Source organism: Hyposmocoma kahamanoa, unplaced genomic scaffold, assembly GCF_003589595.1.
Source record: "Hyposmocoma kahamanoa isolate Upper Pololo Valley unplaced genomic scaffold, ASM358959v1 78, whole genome shotgun sequence".
Classification (NCBI taxonomy): Eukaryota; Metazoa; Arthropoda; class Insecta; order Lepidoptera; family Cosmopterigidae; genus Hyposmocoma; species Hyposmocoma kahamanoa.
Window position 1 is genome coordinate 18,678,991 of NW_020653945.1, and position 16,645 is coordinate 18,695,635.

The 16,645-nt window shown below is 35.5% G+C and overlaps 1 protein-coding gene across 1 annotated transcript in view; it reads left to right on the forward strand.

The window, feature by feature from the left end:
• Window positions 1-16,645, forward strand: part of LOC113233386 (E3 ubiquitin-protein ligase RNF13) — a 40,840-nt gene that overhangs the window by 9,242 nt on the left and 14,953 nt on the right. Inside the window, exons 3-4 of the mRNA XM_026468507.1 lie at window positions 7,853-8,019; window positions 11,278-11,369. Of these exons, the coding sequence (XP_026324292.1) occupies window positions 7,853-8,019; window positions 11,278-11,369 (259 nt within the window). The remainder of the gene's footprint in view (window positions 1-7,852; window positions 8,020-11,277; window positions 11,370-16,645) is intronic.

The following is a 16,645-nucleotide window of genomic DNA, read 5'->3' on the forward strand; positions in this document are numbered from 1 at the left end:
TGAAAGAGTTCGCTCGGTGAAGTACGGCCACCTTAGGAATGTGAGCATTACTATGTTCCGGTTTATAACTGTAAGGGTGCTGGTGAAATTACAGGCACATGTGCCTAGTCGAATATGGCTCCAGGAGACGGATGCAGTGACACTGCCCCTCAGATTTTTGCGATTTAAAACTCTCAGTGGCACTGCAACTGTCGTGGTTAGGCGTGTCGCTTTGTTCTAGGCACACGACTTGTTCGTCATACACATTCATTGACGTAATACCGCAAATAACAAAGTGATTATAATTAAAAACAAATTGAGAAACTGTACAAATAGATTTGAATAAAGTAACATAACATATAAAACGAATATCGTCGGCGATAGTGCAAATCCGCGTATATAGTATAGGTAAATGGCATTTTTTGCACAGTAAGCATTGATTTATGTTATCTCCGGACTCATAACAATAGATTTCTGTAAATCACGCTAATTTGTGAACCACGACATTTACGCGGAGCTGGGGGGCTACTCTCGATCTCCGTCCGACATCCTTCTGAAACAATTACTCAAATATGTAATATTCGACAAAATTAAAAGACAAGTTATCAGTATGAAGCTTCATTCGCATCATGCGTCTTATCATTTGGTCAAGTATAGCTTATTTGGCAGTAATTGTTTCGGACGGATGGCGGATGGAGATCGAGAGTAGACCCCCTGATTTGGCCACTAAATTACCGGAATGGAAACTCATAATCCAATGCCACTTACGCGTAATTGCGCTATCCCCGACGATAGATCTTTTTTGTAACAAAAAGAATTTAGTCATATTTGCCATATTATCATCGTTCTCCTACTTGACAGCAAAAATAGGTAAGGTGGCAGTATTTTCTTGGACGAACTCTTTCACAAAGAGCTCTACTTCTACTTAAATAAATAATTAATAATACTCTGTTTAAATACTAACTTAAGATCTTGTTTATACAGGGTTATTTTTAACCAACCTTGTAACACTACTTGACAACCTCGGTGGCGTAGCGTTTAAGACTGCGCTAGATAAGGATCCCGGGCTCGATTCTCGATAGGACCAATTTGGAAAACAAACGAAACGAATTTCCAAATCGTTCTTCTAGTCTGGTTATTCTCGGTAGTTGCTAATTTTTAAATTTACCTTTTTCCTTACGAGGAATGAGTACATTACTATGTTCTACGCTATTATAAGAAGTGGAAACCCATATCTAATCACAACAAACAAATAATTGAACAAAACACAAAGCACGTATTTTCTTTGTCAAACAATTTTTTTGTTAGCACAGAAATAAGCAATGGAATAGGTACATATCGGCTACTTTAAACCTTAAATACTATGTAATAAGTTAAAATGTAGTTAGTCATTTTAATGTCGTAAGAATATTAGTTGTAAACATATAATGATCTTCTATGTTGAACTCTAAACCTTACGTTCTATGCAATAAGTTAAATTCTAGCTAATCATTTTTAATGTCAAAAAAATATAGTAGATAAGCCTTAGCCAATAAACTGACTGCTGGTAATCAATGATCTGAATGAGTAATATTATATCGAGTGCCTATATTAATAGTTTTGACACAAATTTCGTTGATCTTACTTGGCTTTGCTTTGATAAGCGATTTATTAATATACTTATTTATTTTGGAATTAACTGTACTGTATGTTAACATTAACTGCCTTAAAACAAGGAACTGTAGCGATAGGTGATGTTGTAGTTTGTCGGTTTGTCCTTAACGACTGATTTCGATACGGCCTTTCTTGTTTTATAGCTGGTACCAACATGTTATACGATATAGATCAGAGATTCCCAAACTTTTGTGTCTCGCAGACTACGATGACAATTATGTCAGTTTTGCGTAGACCTATTTATTGTCTAATATGGATATTTTTACAAATTCATCTATTTACAAATGTGTATTTGACAGCTGACGCAACGCTACTCGCCTTGATAAGTTGTGACTGTGGAATGAAGAACTTTATAAAACAATCACATGTTACGTTTCATATATACATTTATCTAACTAAATATAACTCCATATCTTGTTTGTTGTGAAATGTTTACTGTATAGGTAATTTGTATGTCCAAATGCATAGGATACTATTTGTGTAATGTGGAATTATGGGAAACCAAAGTTTTTGTTATGGTCTGCCTAAATGGGATCCACTGTCTTTTAATAGCAGTAGAGCTCCTTGTGGAAGAGTTCGTCCAGGAAAGTACTGCAACCTTACTTATTTCTGCCGCCTACAGTAATGTGACCATTACGCCGCGTTCCCACTATGTCGTGACGACAGATTGTCGTGCAGTTTACAGTGTCGTGGCTTGTATATTTAAATGAAGTTGTTCACATATAGCACGACACGATTAACTGTCGTTCACGATTTTTTATCGTTATAACGACAAACTGTCGTCACAGTGGGAACAGCTCGAACGACAGTCATCAGACGATAAAAAAACGTCACCATTAAAACGTGACGACACATGTCGCAGCTCCTATTGTCGTCACGTTTTATTTATCGCTGTTCGCTCATATTCTGCTCCCTGCCTTCCCCTCTCGTACCCCGCGCCCTCTGCTCGCTTTGCAGTAGCGTTGAGTCGTAGCCAGAGACGGGCAAGCGCCCGGGTTTTAACCGGGCGTTTTGTTAACGCCGGGTTTAAATCGGGTTAAAACCCGAAATATAGGGCATAAACTATTTACGTCTAAATAATTGTTGTGAATTGAGTTTTGTTCAAATTTAATTATACATATTATTACAAAATATTTGTTGCTTTATTATCAGGACAGTTCGATTTACCTTTCTATTGAATAGATTCGAACACACACTACCGGCTTCCAAAAGATTGTATGTTCTTTCGCGAATGCAGTGCATCAAACGATTCTGTCGTGCAAACGACAAGGAGGCTGTCGTGAAACGATAAATTGTCGTCACGATCTAGTGGGAACAGCTAGTCACGACAGTCGTTCAACGATAAAAAATCGTCCACGACAGATAGTCGTGATATGGGAACAGGCTAGACACGACAGTCGTCCAACGATAATAAAACGTGACGACATAGTGGGAACGCGCCCTTACAGCGTTCTGATTTCGAAGGGTAAAGGTGCTGGTGAAATTACAGGCACACGGGACTTGTCAACTTATGTCTCAGGGTGGCAGTTCCCCTAAGATCTTTGCAATTTAAAACTCTGAGTGACACTGCAACTGTTATGGATAGGCGTGTCGGTTACCACCAGACGCACGACTTGCTCATCCCATCGCTTGGTATTATAAAAAGAACTATAGCGGTCAATTATAAGGTGTATTGCTTTGGGAACCATCGGTAAAGTAAATACTGTACAAGCTGTAGTACAATATTACACTGAAAAAAAAAACGATTTGTTTTATGTAGCATTATTTTCGTTTACATATAACATGAAACTGGTGACTACAAAACTACGGCAATAGGTACCTAACCAAACAGTTTTGTGTTTCATAAATGCACACTTTTATTAATTCAAACTAATTTTGATTACAACTAACTAACTTGTGGTAAAAATAATGAAATAACTGAAGCACTTTATTTGTCCTTTTTTTCAGTGTGGTTTTGTCCCCATTTTGTAGTTGCTACAGTTAATGAAGGCGTGCTTAAGTACTTATGAATCATCTAAATACGTGTCGCTGTATGAAATCAATTGAGACGAGGAGTCACCACACTTATTAACGCGAATGGGCTCGAGCTTGACAGAAAATGCTTTAAGAGCGACAACGACATTGCGCCGCGCTTCTCTTTCACTCGGACCGCGCCGGACGCGAAACGCACAACGTCTTTTTCACTCTTATAGCGCTTTATAACTTTTTCGGTCCGACTTAATGCGATTCCTTGTCAGTAAGTGTGGTCACTCCCTAGCTTAACAATCTACGAGATACGACATACAATCACACCAATTGCCTAGTCTCAAGTTAAGGAATTTCCTGTACTATAAGTACGAGAGCTTTTTTATAAAATTATTTAAATAAATCGCTACAGTGATAACTCTGTGTGGTAATAACCCCAGATCACCAGTGTAAAGGGGTTTCACAGACCTCTGTTACTTGACTTCATCCGGTTCTACGAGAGGCTCGGGTGAGCCGCCCCGAGTGCACGTACAGCACCCTCCCTATTTTCCAGATAGGTACCGGAACTGTAGGCACGCTCACTTCCCCACTTCCCGTTGCGCATTGCACAACTAGCGGTATAAATACAGATTAGGTATTTATTTTTAGTAGCAGTAGAGCTCCATGTGAAAGAGTTCGTCCAAGGAAGTAGTGCCACCTTACCTATTTCTGCCGCCAACCAGCAATGTTAGCATTACTGCATTCCGGTTGAAACTACAGGCACATGGGACTTGTCAACTTACGTCTCAGGGTGACGGGCGATTTAAAGCTCTGAGTGGCACTGCGACTCTTATGGACAGGTGTGTAGCTTACCATCAAGCGCACAACTTGTTCGTCACGTCCCTGGATATTATAAAAAAAACTAGGAACTTAGGTATACATGCCAACAGCAAACTCAAGTCTTTGAAAATGACTACATTGACTTCTCACGCTGAAGTTGTCCTTAATATGAACGTAATTACTTATTTACCTAAAACTAGATAAGGTATCATAAGGAATATTACTAGCACTCGATCGACAGTACCAGTCTGTCGATAATCTTTCCCTGTAGTTGTCAGTGCTAATGTTAAAGTTATGAAAACTAGTGTAAAAATTAGTGGATTGGCTAAATATTTGTGAATTTGTGTTCGTTGGCTTTTCGCTAGTAAGGGGTGGTAAGACGTAGATCGAGAAACGAAGACGACAATTATTAAATTTCATTCGGAATTGCCAGTAGGAACCATTAGTAAATAAGAATTAAGAACAAAGAATTAACCCCGCGATCATTACGAGTCTCTCTATTATCAAGAACACTCAGATTATAGAACTAATTTAGAATAACTAGGAAACAACACATTTCTAAGTTTTTTTTATGACACCAAGTGATTGGACGAACAAGTCGTGCGCCTAGCGATAAGCGACACGCCTGTCCATAATAGTTGCAGTGCCATTCAGAACTTTAAATCACAAAGATCTGAGGGTCACCGCCACTGCGCCCGTCACCCTTTTTTTTTTTTTTTGTCACCCTGAGACATAAGTTGACAAGTTCCATGTGCCTGGAATTTTACCAGCACCCTTACTTACCCTTCAAAACCGGAACACAGTAATGCTCACATTACTGCTTGGCGGCAGAAATATGTAAGGTGGCAGTACTTCCCTGGACGAACTCTTTCACAAGGAGCTCTACTGCTAATAAGTGATTACTAAAGGAAATTACCTCAGCATACTGTACCCTTTATTTATGAAAAAATGGTAGATTAAATATTATCCTGTGGTTTATTGATTGATGCTGTCGATGAGGCGACAGATCTGTATCAGGTTTGATTGCAAGTGGAACGCTGTGGTCTCTGCCTAAGTGAATGAATGAATGAAATATTATTTATTGCACATTAAAAATTACAATGAGAAAACAGAACACTAATGTAAGTATCACACAGTAAAATAATATACAACAGGCGGCCTTATTGCTAAGTGGCAATTTCTTCCAGGCAACATTAGAATAGAAATTTAACAGTTAGAATGTGTGTTAAGTGTGTGTTTGTTTATATTTATTTATAATGAAATCTTGTGGTCGTATGTTTTAGATCGTATTTCACCTGCGCTATTAATCACCAAGACCACACGACCTGTCGCGAACGCAGTTCATTATCGGTCTAAACAGATTGATACTTGTTAGCAATAATTGTCACCAATTTTCAAGAAGGTTAGGTTTCTGATTTCACAGTATTTCTATTCATTGAGCAGCAAGTGTGTAGAAAAGAGTAGCTGTAGGCACCCCTGATTACTGTCACAGTGGTACAGGGTTAAGAGCACGTCAAGGTTGACACTTAAAATTTAAATTCAATTCTATGCCGCTTACGATAAGAACGGTCCAAAGTAGAAAGTGTCAAGCTTGACGTGCTCTTGACTGTGCAGGGTCAAGAGCACGTGAAGCTTGACACTTAAGATTTAAATCCAACTCTCTGCCGCTTACGATAAGAACGGTCCAAAGTACAAAGTGTCAAGCTTGACATGTTCTTAACTGTACTTATATAGCTGCCTATTTACATAGCTACGAAGTGGTATTTACATAATCTCGTAAAGCTACACATGACTAGGTTCTGTCATCTAGGTTGTTGTACAATTTTGAAATATATGTACTACTTGGTACTTGGTGTAACGGGCTAGTGTCCCCAACTCGACGTCAAGGCGCCTATTTTGCGTGTAATATTATGTACTATTAATTGGAAATACTTTATTGTTCCCTTTTTGTCACAAAGAGAAATCTGAAAGTGTGTAACATTTCCTTTATGGTACGCAAATTTTTGTGGTCAGCACCACAAGAACAAAACTTTGCTTTGAAATATACTTTTTCCTGAAATTTGAGAATTTTTAAAGATGGAAATTTTCCATGACCCAACTTTAGGTGTCATGTTTTGGTAATTAAGAACTGTGCCCACATTCACTTAAATGCATTAATTAAATAATAAACCATTGTCCCACACAATTTTGCAATCACAATTATGTTTAATGTTTTCAAGTACTTACGTAATTATAATGCTAACAAGACAAATTTGCTGTATTTGTTTAGTTGCTAAGCACAAAGTCTGTATCTTAATATCTACCTCTCACCACCTCACGTCAGTTTCAATAGCTGAAAAACGATCAAGATTAATGGACATCGTTCGACTGCCGGGCCGTGGTAAAATCGGTATCGGCTGACCGAACTAAAAGGACAGGGAATGTGACATACTAAGTTAACGACACAAGTGTGACCGAAATACGTACAGTGTAGAATAAATGGAAAAACCACCGTGAAAACGTTTACTGGCGTAGCAAATGTGAGACTTACTAGTGTATTCAAATCAGCTTCATTTAAATTACTCAAGGATACCTACTCGGAAGGAAACAATTTTTTTCTGTACCAAGATGAAGATGCCTGTTCTCTTCCCGATCAATGCTGTGCAGGTTCTGCATATCGTCGGAATGCAGGAGTTTGTTAGTATTTCCGTTTCTGTGTATTTAATTCTTATCTAAGACAATACTTCGTACCCTTGGTATTATAGTAAATCTACATGTGGTCATACGTCAAAAGTGCTTTTATCATATGAAAATAGTACGAACTACTTGAAACAAATGATGTATACAGTACATATAAGTGAAATTTTATGTCTCTTCTATTTAAGCATCTCTCTTATACTATAAAAGTTATCGACTAATTTTGATCGTAGCATCTTTAAATCTCTCTTCTGAAAAGTTGTAATTTTGCAAATATGACCTTATTGCTGTGCGAATTTGATAGTTTTAAGGACCTATAATTTCTATTTTAATACTGTTCTATTGTTATGAAAAAGTCACTTCCACCAATATGTGTATTAAAAAATCAGTAACTATTGTTTCAGTTATCAGCAGTTATTGGAATAGATAAGAATATATAAACCTACACTTTAAATATACTGGAAGTTTATAGAGTTATACTTATAGCGTAGGTAATACCCATTTGAAATCCCTCTGAACTCGAAGCTTAGCTAAATATATTCTACGCTGACATAGATATTGACCACGTTATCAGCGTATGGACCATATCGTTAGCGCATCGACCATGTCGTCAGCACATTGATCATGTCATGAGCGCATTGATCATGTCGTCAGCACATCGACATTGTCATCAGCACATCGACCATATCCAGCGTTTTCGCAAAGTACCCTTTTGTTTATTAAAACAAAAACATCTAATATTTTGTTTTCTTCTATACAGATAGCGGAAGAATTTCGCGACATGCCCGCCAACTTCGGGCCGGACCTGCCAGTGGACGGGCTGCGAGGGTTACTCGTGGGTGGGGAGCCCCATGATGGTTGCCAGCCACTCATTAAGCCGCCGCAAATTGACAACTTTACCGGCAAATGGATCGTTCTTGTTGCTAGGTAGGTATTGCGTAAGGCCTTACCTTTTATAACTACTTTCTTAATTTACTGCTAGTGTTTTATTGCCTGTAATAGACATAGAGCGATATGGGCTGTTAGGTCCAAATCCAAAAGAGAGATTCCCATACAAAACTCCTTAATGTTTTACCGGAACAGGCAAGTTGCCCTATGGATGCTCCCTTGCCTTAGTAAAATACTGCCCATCAAGCAACTATCTCTATCACACCTACAAAAACTTGATCTATTCCATATTGTGTCATTCAATTACATGAACTCATATAGCTAGTCAGTTGAAATAGAGTTACGAAAGAATTGTAGTTTGACATTAGCATAGATGCAAACGAGAATCGTAGATGGCCACGTCTCAGTAGTAAAGAGTATGACTGCCGTCCATTAACTAAATCGCGGCTAAGTGACAAATGGTCAAATATACATTTTGAATAGAAAAAAATAGAGCTTACAATTTTCTTTTAAAAACAAAAAATTACTTAACATATTCAACTTATCGAAACCTACCCTAATGATGCATAACTGAAATATAATCAAACTGGGTTGTTTTTTATATCTCAAAAAATTATTTTGTCACTCCGCCTCATTTTAGTTAGCAAACGGTAGATGTGTTGTATTATTGCTTTAAGATAAGGAACTGATTCCGCTTTGACATCTTATAATGGTAATGTTATAGTGCTTAATTTTGTTTTCATTGAAAATTATACAGGCTAATAGATATGCAGGTGTAGTTTTTGTTATTAGAGATAATTGTTGCAGTGATTCTCTGATTTTCAGTGTTTTTGTAAAGGTAATTTTTATAGTTGCGGTATACGCCTTCTACTCTTTGAGAATACTCACTCTTTTTTGCGGCTATCTACATTAATAATAGATTATTTCACAGTCTCTGTGTTTACAACTACAAAAGTCCTCTAAAATGATGTCCATACACAGCTGTGATTTTAATAAGTACACCACATTATATGTAAAATTTTGCTGAACACAACGTACAAGGAATAAGTAAATAACACCAGTGTCATTAAACAAATTAGTAATTTATTTTTTATTACCATCACAAACTTGGTCATAATTACAAAAATGTCAAGTACATACTTTAACAAAATTTTATTTCCAATCTGGGTACCCAGGCAAAGAAAACAAATTTGCGCCTGCAAATTCAAAAATTTCTTCAGGATTTGACTTTAACTTCTCTTTGATTGAAGGTTTGTTGAACCTCAGTTGATTTAAAAGTTCCTGTCTTACTATCCTCGCTTTGTTGACAACTTTGTTTCTATGTGTTACACTTATCTCGGGATTTTGTAGGATACTTACTAATGTAGGAATATCATCAGGCAATACTTTAACAGTTTCTTCAAATTGTACACTAACCTTTCTATCTGAATTAGTATTATATGTACTGCTGTTTTTCTGCTTCAATTTTTTAGGGCATACATGGCAATCTAAAGTCGTTTCTTTCTCTATCCGCTTGCCATCGTCGTCAAATACAATTTTTTTATTCAATCCGCAACTACACTCTTCAACATAACCTCTTTCCTTTGATTTATCCTTCTTTGCAGGTTTTGTATCACATAAGTTCAATAAATGACCATATTTTCTTTCTATCTTACTTATAACAGCCTTACATTGTTTATAAACACTCCTTAACTCTTCAAGATCGCTCGCACTGATTTCTGATACATCTTTGTGTGATTTTATTTCTGTTTCCGATGTGTGGCCCTCAGAAGTTTTCTTCGATGTTTTCTTCGCACGTTTTGGTGAGTTTTCTTCGTCATCTAAGTCTTCGTTTTCTATAGTGAGTTCTCGAATGTGGTTTTTGACGATTACGAACCTTTTTGACTCCATTTGAGATGATTTTATCACAGATGCTACAGTAGGAGTTCCACTTTGACCTTGTATCACCATTTTACTTTCTATTAAATCGACTGTTTATTTCCATTTATTTTTAATCAATTTATAAAAGTATTATTCGATTGATATACTTTTTTACGTTAGGAAAATAACAAAATAAGCATAAATACACCACGCGCTCATGACGATATGGGCGTCGATAACGTCAGATTTGACAGATGTAGTGTTGTGCTATCGTAACTTGACTTGAATCGATGTTGATAAATCGACTCATCCGTATAACAGAGTCCGATGTGGTTATATAGCGAAAAGAGAATAAGTACGTTACGAGAATAATTTCGTTATTCAAACTAAGGCCTATGTTAAGGTGTTTTGAGAATTCATATATTTTATTTCGTTTCGTTTCATAGCGAAGAAGAACGAGCGAAATGTACTACGTCCTGAGAACAAGTAGTCTTGCACATAGATCTTTGTTCTACGGATGAGTCGAAATGTTTTATTTTGTTAATAGATTACAATTTAGTGTTTGCCCGAGGTTATTGGAGTAATTATTCAGTTCGTTGCTGTCGGTTTGTTTGTTGTTGATTTTTTGTTTGTTGTGTAGTTTTTTCGGTAACTGAATAACATAATAGTGGTATCCTTTTTGTTTTATTTATTATTTGTTCTTAAATTGTTTTCTGAAAATCGATTCTCTCTGCGTTACAAATTATTTCAACATTAAAATATATTTTTCCTTCGATTTTACTTCACCACATCGATAGCGAATAATTTCGATAGTTGACTCGTTAGTAATTAAATTACTAATTCTTTCAATATTCGAATGACAAGTTAGCAACCTACTATTTTTTGAATTCGAATGATCAATGATCATTCATTATTAATCTGTAATATTAAAACTTAGATTCCATAGAGGATTTCTGCCTAGCCTTCCGGGATATAATATGGTAAATGCCGTAAATGTGACAGGGGACAGGGATATTTTCATATGGACATGCCTGGTGAGCTCCGAGTATTTCCGACATAATGATCAATCGACTCGAGTCGAATGATTTTGCTTGGATTTAAGCGAATAATTTGCCCATTGGAATGATTAGTAGTATTATTAATATTCAAAGTCGCGTAACGATACATCATGCTATGTGAAATGAACTTTATTTAAAATCATGTTACCAATATACGATTTTTTAAATGTTGGTATTGATGCATGCTTACAATTTATTTACGGTTTTGTGCAACACTAGTATTTTCTTAATGGCTTGGATACTTATACTTTAAGCCACTACAGCAATAAGATCCATTTTTGAGTTCGGATATTTATGAAGTAATGATGACAAATGTGTTCAGATATTGAAATATGTATAAAGATTTGAACGTTACAATGAATAATCATTTTATTTTCAGATATAATTGCAGCTTTGAAGTGAAAGTGCGAAATGCACAGGCGGCTGGCTACGACTGTGCCATCGTACATAATGTCAATTCCAGTGATTTAGGTGAGCACTTTATTTTTTAGCCCGTCATCGCACACGGAACTTGTCTTAGGTGTAAGTGTTGCTAAAACGTGAAATTGCCAGAGAAAAGAAATGTGCAAAAATTTTTCGTTGTCATTTTTTAACTTTTTATTTTTGATTGAAAGATTTCTGTTTACTCTGATCTTAAAGATACCCAAACTGCACCGTTCCGAAACAGAATAAGTTACCAAGTTCTACTCCTAAACCGTTCATATAATGAACATGGAAGCAAAAGGTTAATGCTGATTGGTGGATTACTAAATTGTGCGCAGAAACTACAATTTAGTTCCACCCACAACTTACCTCCTTTGGTTGACTAGAAAGTCCGAAACACACTGTCCTTATGTTATTGATATACCACCCATACGCATCAACGTTTTGCTTTTTCCTCCTTCTTAATGCGTACAGCAATTGAGTTGAATACACTACCTGCGTATTACCCGACAACTACAATTTTCTCTATTCTTTTTCTATTCAAGGCTAGAGTGAAAAGTCTTGTTTTTACAAATTCGTACCGTCTCGTCAGTCGCCTTATTTCGATTGAAATTATTATAGTCAAATAGGCGCCTATTTTTAATTTAATATTAAATAAAATAATACATTCTGCATTAAGGACGGTAAATAAGATATCACTAACGCGTGTTAGAAGCCCGCGAAGGCTGAAGGCTTAAATAACTCGAATTATATATTTTTACCGTCCGTATTATATACAATGTTTTTCATCACATTTGCGAGGAAATAAAAACAATGTTTATTTCTTGTACAAATAAATATGATACACAGCACAACAAATTAATTTCTGCAAATGGCGGATTATTTTTGTCAACAGATGGCCAGCTAGCTATTCTTCCTTATTTATTACAGCTCGAACTAAAACGTTATAAAAAGCAAAGACGCATACAACCATGCCATGATGGATTATGCATGAAAAAGAATTTGCAAAATTTTTATACAGAAAATAATTAAAATCAAATAAAACATATTTTTAATAACAAGTATTTACGAGTAAGTAGTATGTGGCCGAATCAACCACCTGATGAAGTTGTTGCAACAACGCACTTATATCCGTATACGTATGCGCATTTATATACTGTGAACTAATGTGCGTTTACCTTTACACTTCCACTTGGCATAATAGTTCCATCAACAGTTAATGTTGCCTTTATCCGTACAGTTTAATGCAGTGATAAGTACATTTAATGTCTGTGTAAAGCACTTGACGACAATGTTGTTTGATTTATTATTGCCTTCTAGCCTTTTAACGGTTAATTCACTATCATTGACTTGAAAATATCCACGCTATATTTAATTTCATTTATGATAATAATAAATATGATAATAATAAAAGCTTATCGTAAATTTTGAAATGAGATGAAAATTATAATAGTGTACCTAAGAACCACACCTATTAACTGCTCCCTGACTAGGGAATTCCCGGTGTTGTGAGTACTATTGCAACGGAATTCACTCCAGGGCACTACCCAGACACCCAGACCAGAACCAATTTAGAAGAGAGAGGAGTTAGAGAGATACTTCAAAATTGAAGACTACGTCTTGGATAAAGATGTATGGAAAGACGACATGGCTCTAGATTCGACACAAATTTGATTCAAAGTGTATTCCTTAGCATTTAAGTTTATTTGAAAAGAGCAATCCCTAGAGTTTCTTGCTCGTTCTTCCTCACGGAAATCAGCGTAGTGAACGACAAGTGGCTTAAAAGTGACGGTTTCAAGTGTACATTTATTTTTCCTATGGAATAAATGATTCTTTGACTTTGACTGTGCACTGTCAGCGAACATAACATATATATAAGACGGTTCATGTTAAATACAAAGTAAAATAAAACCGTCTCTATCAAAACTGTTGTAGCTGAACCCTGTTTAAAATTATATGTTTAGGCTAACTTTCTAAATGGAAATATTTTTTCACAAAAATATTCCTGAGTGCCAATTTTTTATTGGCGAGAAGGAGTGAAAGCGCAAAACACTTTCCCGGTCAGCAACTGAGTGTAGAATCACTCAATTTTATCTCCAGTGCAAGGTCCTTGATAACATTGTTTGCGTTCGCAATATGCCAGTGTTCCGCCGGCTAGTGTACGGATAACGAGTTATTTGCTTCCTATTACCCTGCCGGTTAGTGTAAATAATAGTGCAGTTCTATATTTTTATACTTCTCCACGGTTTGTCTAAAATTAGACTAAATGACACAGTACAGTGTGCTTAAAATAAAATTATTCATGATGTTTTTTATGGTGTTGGTGTTTTAAAATCTGTTATTCACTATGGAGTCACTAAGGACTGCCTTATTTCAACATGATGTAAGCTACTATGCATTTGTTTTCATTATTGATCTTTCTTGTCAACAATATTGTTAAACCAGCTACCGGTTATCAACTCTATAGTTCAGTTTAACCCTTAAATATAAGTAAATTATAAAAATAGTTATCGCCATTTATCAACACAGATATAAAATAACTTGTGTTTTACATTTTATCCATAATGTCCAATACTAATTAGTCATTCATTTAAATGACAAATTAGTATTGGAAATTTTGTTTGAGTACACATTTTATATAGGTTATGCTGATTATTGATACTTAGTTGGTGAGAATTAAAATAATCATAATTTAAGTATGAAAATTCCAAATGTTTTGTTTGAAAAAAAAACCGACCTCAAAAGTCATGCATCCCTGAGAGTCGTATTCTAAAACTCTACTCAATGCTCAAGTCATGATTTGAGCAGACTTGAGTATGATTTCAAGCACTGGAAATACGACCCTAATGGCAAGGACTTGAGTATGATTTTCAGTGCTCACTGCAGTACTCAAGTCCTGACTTGAGTATTGAGTAGAGTTCTGGAATACGACCCTTAGTTTGTCGCCCTTAGAGGTGGATTATTTTCTTCAATTTTGAATGGGCCCACTATTGAGGTACCCTCTTTTCAACAAAATAGAATCATCAAAATCTGTTCACAGATGCCTTCTAATAATATAATAAAATGAAATAAATGACTTCTCGCGTATCATACATACAAAAAAAACATACAGTCGAATTGGGAACCTCCTTCATTTTGGACTCGGTTAAGAATTACATTAATTTTATTAAAACGTACACTCATGCGATCAGTACCTTTCTGCCACCTTGCGGGAAGTTCATTTACTCTGCGTCTGATGGATTTCGGAAAAATGACTCAAACGATGGAAATGAATTAATTAACCTGTGGTTTTACGACGTAAAAAAAATTAAATAATTTAGAGGTGTATTATTTTATTCAAGCGTAATTTGTTATATTTTTCTCAAAAAAAAATATTTAGGGTACATTGTAATAGATAATTTTTCGTTTTTTGTGTTACCTACTTATGTATTTTTGTGTAACACGTATGAAAAGAATCTAGGGATCAAGCACGTTTTGTAATTATGACAAGGCATGACTGAATATCAGGTTTTGTAATTTTTTTTTTTTTTAACCGATGGATTATTTTTTTGGTCAATTTTATAATTTGAATTTGAAAATGAAATTGATGAAAAAGAACCAATTGGCGTTAAAATAAAATAAAAAACCTGATTTTCAATAATTAGCAAAATCGTGCATGACAAATTTGATATGTATATAATAGAACAGTATAGCCGGATAATAAAATAAATGAAATATAATAAATAAAATAAACCAGCCCATATTACCAAGTACCAAGTACCAATAAAATAAATGTGTAAAAACGATTGCATGTTTATATGGGATCACCGAATTATCTAAATAGCTGAAAAAATGGTATTCACTAGGTTTCAAGTCTGATGAGTATGGCTGTAGCCCGCACCTACTGTAAGGTAGGATGGCAGTATGCACTTTAGCGTTATCTTGTAGAAGTAGCGATAAATATAGGTTGGCTACCCGTGGTTAATTTTGCAAATCTTGACATCATTCGATTATCTTCACATTTCAATAAGTCTTAATATACTAAATACTCTAAGAGAAAATCGTTATCAAAATTTATTGTTTCTTTCGCGGGTACATCAGTAAAGAAACTCTGTATTTGAGTACTTTACGTGGTTAGACTTTAAAAAAAACGATTTCCTGGCTTTTCCGTACATTGTGTGTGCATCGTCACATTTTTTTAACAATGAACTGTCATGATTTTAACAGATTTAAAGAAAATTGTCTTTGAAGCTATACCACAGGGTCCGTATTGTGGGTGTAGTTACTTCAAACCATATTGCTTATTCTTCCGTAGTTTGCGATGAATTGGCTACAACAGTAGCTTGGACTCATTATTGCCACTAAGCTCTGGTTGTCGACGAGCTTATTGGCATTTCGATGCCATGCTTTGCTTTTTTTGCTTACAAAATTTGTATATACAATCTTTTGCATTTCAGTAACTCGTGCATTAAGATACGAGTTTGAGAAAGTAAGACTATTGCTAGATTAAAATATTCACTGCGAAATCAAGCAAACCTAAAATAGATTAGATCATAGATGTCGTTATCGTTTCGTGCGACGTTGGAACTCATATTCAAAGTTTGAACGAATTTTATTCGAATGCAAAATAACAAATGAATAAGGTCAACATTAAAAAAACCTTACATATTAATTTATTTGATAAAAAAATTCTAATCTGAATCGTACACTGTAAAGACTTTATTTAATTTCAAAGTAGTGAGACTTTAGAACGGCAATTTTGTACGATAACCCCAAATACCATAACATAACCTTATGTTCTTAAATTTATGGAACATACAAAGTTGTACCAAACCGCGGCGCGGGGCCGACTTAGTTATTTGACATTATTTTAACTCTCTTTCGTTTCGACTCAAGCACGAGTGTGTAGCGCTTACATACTCGCGCTCTGAAATATTTCCGCGCTTATTATTTATATATTTCGTAGCATCATGCTCATTCACATGAATGATATGGAACATTAGTTAATAAAACGTTTCAATAATTGTATAAAGAATTGATTATTATTCATAGTGTTTCGAGAATCTTTAGAAATTGTTTTATTGTCTTGAAACATAAGTATGAAGTTGGAATCATTTAGGAAAATAACACTAACAACAGGTAAATAACAATAACAGGAGACTATTCAATCACAATTATAAATACACTTTGCAGAGTAACTATCTACAATCATTATTGGCTATTAAAAAATTATAGGTGAGAGGTAATGGTATAAGACGTTAAGTGCTGTCGACATTTATTTTTAAAGTAAAACATACAAACAGCGGGTGCGGGTCGGGCGCGGGTCGGGTGGGGACCGCAACAGA